At 46.8% G+C, this 10,700-nt stretch overlaps 2 protein-coding genes across 2 annotated transcripts; both read right to left on the bottom strand.

Annotated features, from left to right (window-relative positions):
- Positions 1-3,280: 3,280 nt before the first annotated feature.
- On the bottom strand, positions 3,281-4,608 carry LOC131269334 (putative odorant receptor 83c). Its single transcript, XM_058271686.1, has 4 exons — positions 3,857-4,608; positions 3,696-3,795; positions 3,375-3,614; positions 3,281-3,328 (listed from the first exon to the last, which is right to left on the bottom strand). The coding sequence occupies exons 1-4, from the start codon at positions 4,606-4,608 to the stop codon at positions 3,281-3,283; spliced, it is 1,140 nt and encodes a 379-aa protein (XP_058127669.1).
- A 714-nt stretch (positions 4,609-5,322) lies between these two features.
- Positions 5,323-6,689, bottom strand: LOC131269333 (putative odorant receptor 83c). The gene is made up of 4 exons (XM_058271685.1): positions 5,938-6,689; positions 5,777-5,876; positions 5,447-5,692; positions 5,323-5,370 (listed from the first exon to the last, which is right to left on the bottom strand). Exons 1-4 carry the CDS (start codon positions 6,687-6,689, stop codon positions 5,323-5,325), a joined length of 1,146 nt encoding a protein of 381 aa, XP_058127668.1.
- Between the last annotated feature and the right edge of the window lie 4,011 nt (positions 6,690-10,700).

Below are 10,700 nucleotides of genomic sequence, written 5' to 3'. Positions count from 1 at the left end.
TCCCACCGCTGGGAGGTCCGAGCGAACGGCGAGCGTTTGGCTTAGGAATTCACGCCAGAGGGCCCCCGAGAGATGACGAGCGGTTGTGACAGTGACACCTGGCCTGCAGTCTGGCCTGTGAGTGAGACCGGTTCGTAGCGAATCCTGCGACGCTGCGGGTTGAGGCTGTTTTCCACCCCGACGAAGACCCACAGGAGGGTGGTAGGAGAAGAGAGGGAGGGGGGGGGGGGGAGGAAGGTTAAAAAAACAGAACTCGCTCAAACCGACCGAGCGAGACATGATACCACCACCATCACCATTCTCGTGTACGAAGCACGTCCAAATCAATCAGTGAGACGTGAAAGCTCAAACTTCCTCCGAAAGCCGGGTCGTCGAGGGAGGTACAGGAGGGCAGGGGCACAAGTGTGTTCGATCTTAAATGACGCGTTGTTCCAAATTTTAGCACTTCGGTGTTATCTTTGGACAACTTTTGATTTCTCTATCAGCCCGCCTCGATCGCCCGATCGAGAGACGTGCGCTTTCCCGTATGTTAAAGTGTAGGAAGGGGCAGAAGGTGCGGGTGCCAAAGATCTTCAGATGCTGGTCGGACCGAAGCGACGCGAGAATGCGGCGTCGTGTGTCTTAGTTAATGGCTTCGGGTGGCTACTTTGATTTTGTCCATATTTTATGAAAGTTGATGCTCTCCAATCACAATCGCGCGAACGGTGAAGGGGCGAACGGAGAGATTCCTTGCTGTAGAGAGAAAAAGTGTAGTAGACAAAGCTGAAGAGGAAGGCAAAGCAGGGACTCCAACTGGTACGTCTCTTCGAAGCATAAATTAAGAGGTGAACGAGCGAGATCGGTCCATGATGCAGGCTGTGGCTATCCTAGGCTCGCTGGGATCGTTCAGAGGCTGTCTTGGCACCGCTTCACCGCTCGGTGACCTTTAAGCGCGCCTGCCTGAAATGGACACCACCGCAGTCACCTAGTTCTGATCTTCCGGCAGCACGTTAGATAGTAGTTTTCGACGCGAAAGGTTAGAAGAGATGATAGTATTCTGTGTACCTTCAAAATCCACCACGATGTCACCACAGAATGTTGTTTGGTTACGTACACCGAACCGAGTACGTGCATGCGTGCATCAATTGAAGTTTCCCCGACCTAATTGGACGCCCTAAGCCTAAACGCTTGCGTTGCGGGTTTTGTCACATACGGTTGGCATAAAACACATCTCTTTATGGGGCTTCCGCGTCCACCCGCACCTCGCGTCGGATGAGGTCCGATCGTCGCCCCGAGTCGATCAATAAATGGAACGGCTACCGATGGCGAGAGCTGAGGATGGGGAACTTCCTTCAAACGTGCTCGAAAGCCACCGAGAGAATGCAGCGTCAATACCGCCGGACACCTTGGTGGAGGTGCGGGAGAAGGGGGGAGGCACTAAAGCGATGGTAAATGTTGCTTCACACTCCACTCCAAACACACACGCACAAGACCCCAGAAGATGGGGGTGTCTCTAGATCTCGCGGTGAAGTGCATCCCTCTGAGGTCTTAGGCGATAGTTCTTAGCCAGAAGAGTAGGTAAAAAGAACCCGCTGTTCAGCGTTGTTTTTTTCGCTGAGAAAAACCGGAGACAAACAATAACAGCTCGGTTTCAACGCGCCCGCGCATATATATATATGTGTGTGTGTGTGTGTTTACCTTCGGTACGTTTACTCCCAAAACTTGTTGAACCCTTGGCGACGTCGTTTAGGGCTCCGAGGGTTTATTTTTCTCTTTTCGGGAGGCGGACACGACCCTGGAGAGTCATTCTTTCTTTGACACCCACGTTCCAACTCGTCACTCCAGGAGCTGGGAAAGGGAGGGCTGGAAGGGATTTCGTTCCACATGCCCCGCGACGTTACCTAGCACTTTTTTTAAAGTCCGGAGTCTGTGTGTTCTTGTTCCTTCCATGCCTTGCGCTCGTACCGGTACCGCTTTCGTTCTGGTTCTTCCTCCACATTCTTCTTCCAGGGTCACGGAGGGTGTGAGGGAGGGGTGCTACATGGATAAGGGCTGGAGAACTTCCTCTCGAAGAACGGGACAGCGGGAGGAAGCGAACGTGAAGATATTCGAGCGCCCATTCAAGCCACGGTTGTTCCGCCTGCCCTTCCCCCGTCGGTACGCTATTGCTCTTATCCCTCGACGTGTTGTATGCCTCTATATGCCTAAGCGATACGAAATTAATTAGACAAATTAATGTATTAACACGATTCCCATCGAACACGCTCACGGTTGATGCGTTCGGGCACTTTCGAGCGCTTCGCAAACAAGTAAACACGCCTTGGAAAGGGACCCCTTCGGACTGACCTCTGCGGCCGGAAAGCTGTGCGGATTGGTGGGGGGGGAAGGAAGCTGGTGTGCGTCAACATCCGGTAACTAAGCACCGGTTGGTCGGTGGACTGGTGCCGTAACCGACTAATGTAGCGTAATTTGTATGCCTGTACGCTCCTTTGCCGGTTATAACCACTGCTCTTGGCCGTAGTATGTGTTGACCCTCTTCAACACACTCACACACACACGCGCGCTCATGATCCAAGAGGCCCCCCGAGGCCCTTCAGATCAATCGCAAATCCAGGTCGCCAGGTCGAAAAGCCCTGTCGTCAATTCTGCAGCACTCGACCGAGACTCCAACCGATCATCCGGAGGCTACGTATTCGCTTCAGGTTCAGGATCAAGTGGCGTACGTTGGCGTTTCAGGCTACAGGGCGTTTCGATCGATTGAGTTATAAATTATTAAATCGACCCGCCGCTAACGCTACATCGCCCTCCCAACTTGGCTGAATTAATTTCACTCCTGCGATTGGCTGATTTTGGGAGCTTGTTCTAGAAACTCACGATATATTTACACGGGCTGACCTGACGAGATCGACCGGAAGTCCTGGTACTTGATTTACAGCAACAATGGAACGAGATAAATTGATCGTGTAGGAAGACGTGACGTTTATGCAGCGCACAGTCCTGGACGACCGAAGCGAATCAAATTTGGGGATCCGATCAGAATATAATGTATCACAAAGTATCTGAGTAACAATTGGCCCAGTTCATCAAAAACACTCCATTCTAATCGTTCCCCACATCAGAAGAGCTCAGAATATTTAACAAACCAATTAGCTACAAAACGATCAATTATAATTGATCTATACCTCGTTTGAACTATTCGTAAGGTTTTCGTTCAAAGAGGTTTTGGAGACAAACACTTAGGCTGTGGATAGTTTATTCGACGCCTAATTATCTAAATGCAGAGCCCAATCTCGAGCTGTTTTTAAATACTGCGTAGCATCATGAAGATTGAGTAGAACTTCTGGGACATCTGGAGTACAAAGAAAAAACCAAAAGTTTTTTTGGTTCGAACGAACGAACAGGTTCAGATTGATATCGCTGATTTGCGAGCAGGTGAGCTTCTGGGAGTTCTGCGAGCGCTGCAGCATGATGCGGAAGGTTTGCTTCTCCAGCCGGGGCAGCTCGTGCCAGCTGAGACGGTACACACCGGCCGCAAAGCTTTCACTCTTGTGCTGAATTGCGGCACCCAGTGCGCAGAAGATAAACAGCTGTCCCGAGAAGAGCGGTATCATGACCAATCCCGGTATCCAAAAAGACTACCGGTAAATGAAGAGGGGGGAATAAGTGGCTGGTGAAAGAGGTTTTGCATCCTGAGGGTTCAACACAATATAGCTTACGATCTGCATGACGAATAGCGTGATGATGACCTGGAGTCCGAGCGAGAGGACCTCAACTCCCGACAACTGCCGGAAAGTGGCCTCTATCACGCCGACGAATCTATCGACAACGATGCGTGTGATGAATTTTATCTCTCCGTTCACACCCCTCGCCCTCTTACCTCTCGACCCGTTGCTGGTCCCGAATGATGTCGCGGAGTTTCCGTGCCACTAGATCATCGGCGTGCGACAGAATGACCTCATCAAGATCAGCTAGCTTCACCGCAAGTATGTCATACTGAATGCAGATGTTGACCACCAACGCCAAGGCAAGGCAGTGGGATGCCACCAGCCCGGGTCCGGTCCACACGATGCAGCTCAACTGGTACAGGTAGTTCAGTACGTACCCGAGGCCGGAGTTGCTGTCGACGAACGGGAGTACCACTCCGAACGGGAGTACTTGCTCACCGGTGACTAGGAAGCGGACCAAGGGTCCAAGTCCCATCATAATACATGAAGCGAGGAATATGCGGGCGTAGATACCGGCGGCCCATCGGTAGATGTTCGTGTACCAGCAAAGGATTCGCTGTTCGCGCTCATCCTCCCTCACCATCCGGTACGTCCGATAAGTTTCTGCCAGCAGGAATTGAAGTGCGTCACCACAGCTCAAATAAACAGTTAATCGCCCGATGCCAATGGTGGCGAAGAAGAACGTGATCAGCACGTAGACGAAGTTGAACAAATCATCGCTGAAATGCACCAAATCGTACATCGAGATCACCACGTACAGCGCAGCCAGGCACAGCACGACCGCCGTTCGGATGTTCGGGCGATAGTTCGGGTCGTACGAGTCCAATCCGAGTAGCTTCAGCAGATACCGCTGGCGCTGGATCAGCTTGTCGAACGTAGCGATTAAATGATGTTCCGTGACCATTTCGTCCGTGTACGTCTGGGGTAGAGTAACGTCAGGAAATGAATTCCCCTGCCAATCCAGAACTGTTCCTAACCTAACCTAACCGTTCCCGAAACGTCTAATCGAGTAATTAAGCACCTTCTTGCATGCATTTTAGATCACTCAGGTGTCGCTGGTTCCACCGTACACCGTTTCATCACAAAGTCAGGGCTGGAACGGTTCTCAGACGGAAGCTTGGAGTATCGATCGTAACGCCCCTGTCGTCGCATTTTGGAATGGACTGCGAGTTAACCTACTCAATTAGCTTCGGTTTGATAAAATCCGCCATACTGGGAGCGCGAACTGGATGGTGTTAGGTCTTCTCCCCCTCCTATTAACATTGGCCGCTTATTACGTGCAATGCACATTTTTTAGCATATTCAAACTGGACGCACGAAGAAAATCAAATTTGGGGATTCTATCAGAATATGACGTGACACAAAGTATCTGGGTAAAATGTGGTTCAGCTTATCAAAAATACTCCATTTTAACCCTTCCTTATATCAAAGGAGTTCAGAATATGCATCCGACCAATTAGCTACAAAACGATCAATTATAATTCATCCCTCATCAATGCCTTGTTTGAATTGTGCATGAGTTTTTCGTTCCAAAAGGTTCCAGAGACAAACAATTAGGCTATGGGTAGTTTATTGCATGCCTAATTATCTAAATGGCGAGCCCAATCTAGAGCTGTTTTTAGAAACTGCGTAGCATCGTGAAGATTGAGTAGAACTTCTGGGACATCTGGAGTACAAAGAAAAAAACCAAAAGAAATCGATCTTTAAGGATGAGTCGAGGACTTTCAGTTTCAGGCGCGCACCGTTACGAACAGGTTCAGATTGATATCGCTGATTTGCGAGCAGGTGAGCTTCTGGGAGTTCTGCGAGCGCTGCAGCATGATGCGGAAGGTTTGCTTCTCCCGCCGGGGCAGCTCGTGCCAGCTGAGACGGTACACACCGGCCGCAAAGCTTTCACTCTTGTGCTGGATTGCGGCACCAAGCGCGCAGAAGATAAACAGCTGTCCCGAAAAGAGCGGTATCATGAACAAACCCGGCATCCAAAACGACTGTAAGGTAGAAAGAGAGGCAAAGGAAGAGGTCGCTGGTGAAAGAGGTTTTGTGTCCTGAGGGTTCGACACAATATAGCTTACGATCTGCATGACGAATAGCGTGATGATGACCTGGAGTCCGAGCGAGAGGACCTCAACTCCCGACACCATCCGGTACGTAGCCTCTATCATGCCGACGAATCTATCGACAACGATGGATGTGATGAATTTTGTCTCACCGTTCACACCCCTCGCCCTCTTACCTCTCGACCCGTTGCTGGTCCCGAATGATGTCGCGGAGTTTCCGTGCCACTAGATCATCGGCGTGCGACAGAATGTCCTCATCCAGATCAGCCAGCTTCACTGCAAGTATATCGTACTGGATGCAGATGTTGGCCACCAACGCCAAGGTAAGACAGTAGGATGACATCAGCCCTGGTCCGGTCCACAAGATGCAGCTCAACTGGTAAAGGTAGTTCAACACGTAGCCGAGGCCGGAGTTGCTGTCGACGAACGGGAGTACCACTCCGAACGGGAGCACTTGCTCACCGGTGACTAGAAAGTTAATCAAGGGTCCCAGTCCCATTATAATTGACGTAACCAGGAACGTACGGGCGTAGGTATCGACGGCCCATCGGTAGATGTTCGTGTACCAGCACAGGATTCGCTGTTCGCGCTCATCCTCTCGTACCTCACGGTACGTCCGGTAGGTTTCTGCCAGCAGGAATTGCAGTGCCTCGCCGCTACTCAAATATATAGTTGTTCGCCCGATGCCAATAGTGGCGAAGAAGAACGTTATCAGCACGTAGACGAAGTTGAACAAATCATCGCTGAAATGCACCAAATCGTACATCGAGATCATCATGTACAGCGCGGCCAGGCACAGCACGATCACCGTTCGGATGTTCGGGCGATAGCTCGGGTCGTACGAGTCCAATCCGAGTAGCTTCAGCAGATACCGCAGGCGCTGGATCAGCTTATCGAACGTAGCGATTAAATGATGTTCCGTGACCATTTCGTCCGTGTACATCTGGGGTAGAGTAACGTCTGGAAATGAATGCACCTTCCAATCCAGAACTATTTCTAACCTAACCTAACCGTTCCTAAAACGTCTAATCAAGTAATTAAGTACCTTTTAGCATGAATTTTAGATCGCTCAGGTGTCGCTGGTTCCACCGTACACCGTTCCATCACGTAGAAAAGGCTGGAAGGGTTATGTTTTCCCTTGTTGAGATTGATTGAGAGTTAACCTACTCGATTAGCTTCGATGCGATAAAAGCCGCCATACTGGGAGCTCGAACTCTGGATGGTGTCAGGTCTTCTCATCCCTCCTACCCACATGGACCGAGGCGCGGTTAGATGCCAGAGGTGTCCGAAGAGAGAGGGTTGACTGCTGATTACGTGCAGTGCACGTATGTAACTGCGCAGTTTCGAGCTCAAAGGGTCCTAAGATTTATGGGACACTTCTTGGCGGTGAGAAAAAAGGGTGGTTTCGTTCGTGCTTCATTTTTTTTCCCCGCCCAATCCCCTACCGCTCCTTCTGTCGCTTTTTGCGACATAGTATCCAACCACGCCAAGCCCAAGAGTACTTCGGCTGAGTACTCGCGACTGATTGACGAGAATTTGCATCCACGCGAGGCACGAGCCGCAGTTGAAATAATAAAACTTTGTATATTAAAGCTGAATAAAAAAATGGACAGCTTCACCACAACACACCTATGCATTAGGTCCCCCCCGTTGCGTCGCGTCGTAAGGATAGGTGCATCGGGCCATCGGGTGTTCGCCATTAATTAGCGCCCGGTGCGGCGTATACGGTGTGTGCGATATCGTGAGCGATAAATCATTTCGTGCACGACACCGGAGGACACGTCAGTCGGGCGTTAATTGCACGCTACCACCCCACCTCACTCCCTCCTCAATCCGTTTCGTTACCGCAGAAGGTCCACCAACAGGAGGTCCTAGGTAAATCGCCAAAAATGTTGATATCGAGCTTCCGTGAAGTTCTGAGGGAAATCGGCGAAAAGTCTTCCTTTTCGATACCTTCCTGGTCATCCAGCAACATTCCCGTCGGCTTTTCAAACACACAGGCACGCATAAGGGCGGGGGTTTGTAACCCCGGAATAACCTCATCAAGGGCAAGCAGCTATAGATAGCCTTTCGGTGAGAACCCCGTGAACCTTGGCTTCTCCAAGCTCTCATATCCCGATGTGATTCTTGGACCTGGGAAGACTTCAGAATCGCTTTGGAATGCGCATACAATATATATATGGGTGTATGTTATGAAAAATCGCGCCCGTCTGCGGGACCTCACCACCGAGTCATTGTGGAAAAGCCGCGATTGTGTGCAAATGAGACGGACATCGCAAAAATCGTCATGGAAAACGGTCCTTCCTGGCCGGCTTTTTGAACCGACGCTACAGAACCGGCAGTCGTCTCGGAATAACATGGCATAGCATTTGCTTCCCCCACCCCCCCTTTCCTTCCCTTCCCTCACAGTCGTTTGACCCTTGCCGAATACTTTCTGTTTCGTTGCAGCTTTTTTTCCCCATTCCTCCCATAGTGGAAGCTAACGGATGCAAGGACGGAATGGGCAGAATGCAACGAATGTTTGCTGAAATTGCGCGGTGTTCGTATTTTGTTTTTCTCTCCCCGCTGCTGCTGCTGTATGTGTGTGTGTGAGGGAGAGATTTATTTTTCTTGCTCCCGATCGCATTGGACAAAACACATGAAAACAACCTTTTTTTTCCTCCGATCCTCGGATACGAGAACTACCTTCGTGTTTCGATCCTTCTGCTGCTGCTGCAGACCGCGGCGTCGAAGGGAATGTGTGTTTGTCGTCGGAAGGAGGGACGCATAATGCGATCGTAAATCAGACATTGATCGACGCTTGACAAATTATACGTGCCATAAGTGGGCAACGGTTGTGGAAAAAACGGTACCGGGAGCGAGCGAAAGAGAAGCGAACTGGAAAAAGGCAACCCATGTCGGACCTTTATCGAGCCATCGGGCGAGATTTATTCTATTGCCGATTTGTTGCAGTTTGCTGAAGGCAGTGGTGGTGGTGCACCACCGTTCGAACACAATGGGGCCCACACAGTGGACATTACAAATTCAGAATGTTCAGCCAACCGGTCGTAAACGAATTACTTGCCCAGGAGAATAGGTTTTTTTCGTGGGATGTTTTCCTTCCAGCTCTTTTTTGTTTGTTGGTCTTCTTTTTCAAAATGGGAAATTTGGGATATTTCCGAGCCGGTGCATTCGGTGGAAAGATTAGCAACGGCATGCCATGCTGCCTTAAGTCGGGGAAGAGCCTTTGTGGTACTAACACTAACCAAGCCAACGAGGTTTAATTTGACCTTTTCGCGTTGGTATTTGAAACAGCATGTTGTTATTTTTAGTTTTTGCGAAGTTTAAGTTATTATATTTATTTCTTTACATTATGTTTTCTTTCCAAATATTGAGAATACATTTTTGATTGTGATTTAAATACAGATTCTGTAGAAAATATTCCAATCTACAACGATTGGAACAGAATGAAGGAAGCCGCACATGTACAATACCAAAAATAATGTTGGCAAAAGTTTTTCATCATATAAAAAATATGCAAAAGCTTCAAAGTAACACAAAAATAGAAACAAATCTTCAAAAGGTCGCTTTCGTACACCGAGCTACAGAAAATACCGAATTTTTTTTATTTTAACTCTTTATTAACGAAATTCAGTTGCAAAATTGCATTTTTATTGACGTTATCACTTATTGACCACCTGTTCTCACAGTAAACTGCAATGTGCTAGCAATAGTGTTGAATTGATTTCGTTTGGAAGCATGAGAACTTTTCCAAGCTTCATATTCGTTATTAATTTTTTATTTTTTAACTTTGCCATGAGTTTTGCCTGTACCTTCTTCTTTTATTTATTTGTATATTGGTGAGTATTGATTAGATGAGTTTAAAGTAATTTTATTATTGCTTACTATTTATTTCAATGCCAAGTTTTACTTGTGAAGCGCAGAGATTAAAATTTTCTTGAATATCTGATCGTAACTCCTTTTTTTGTTTTATTGGTCTTTAACTGGGTTTACTACATAGTCACTTTGCTTTTGTTTTATATAGATCTCGAATTGTTTTTTTCTGTGATTCTGATAATTTCTTAGTATTTTCTTAACGTTAGTTTTTTTTTACACTTTTGCTTACATTGATTGGTTTCAACTTTTCATAAACATCGAGTTTTAAAAAATAACAGAAAAGAATTGTACACACTAGCTAACCTTAGCTACGAACACTTTATTATCAAACTAAATTATTTAGAGCTCTGATTGAGCACTGTTGGCGTTTCAACACATGATTGGTTGTTATTTTATTAATATTATCATGTAACATTTCTATTTTGATTTATTATGATTTTCATAATTTTGTTTTGGATGCATACATATAAAAACAAAATGATTGTCTTTTTACTTACTTTTATGCGTTATGTACTATTTATTTTAATGCAAAGTTTTATAGGTAATGTGTAGTGTTTGAAGACTTGATAATTCATTATATTCTTCCACACTAACTAACCTCTGATTTAAAATCAACTATATATGTGAAAAATCATTAATTTGATTGGGGGCATATTTTAACTAAAGTTTTTTTTATCAATACTTTGTTCTTTTGGACATGCACTTCAGCAGGATTAACACGTTGACTGCCAAGCGTTTTTAGCACACTTTTTTGGTACAATTCTTTTTAATAAAATTTGTTTATAACATTTATTAAAACAAAAACTTTGAATGCTAAGCGAAAACTTAGCTTCTCAAAGAATTGATATTAAATATTACTGTAATTTTTATGTTGCATTTTCATTTATTTATGGGTGAAAAACTTTTTAGAACTGATTTCTGCTGTCACCCACTTTTGGGTGACATGGCAGTCAACGTGTTAAATATTATCAAAGGCAGGGTAGTCTAATGAAATCAACCGCAACATCTCGTTGTAACATATCGCTAGTATGTTTGAAATATTTCTAAACTGTGCAAACACTTT

Source organism: Anopheles coustani, chromosome X (assembly GCF_943734705.1).
Source record: "Anopheles coustani chromosome X, idAnoCousDA_361_x.2, whole genome shotgun sequence".
Taxonomy (NCBI): Eukaryota; Metazoa; Arthropoda; class Insecta; order Diptera; family Culicidae; genus Anopheles; species Anopheles coustani.
Note: the sequence above shows the minus strand (reverse complement) of the source record. Positions and strands in the feature narration are given on the sequence as shown.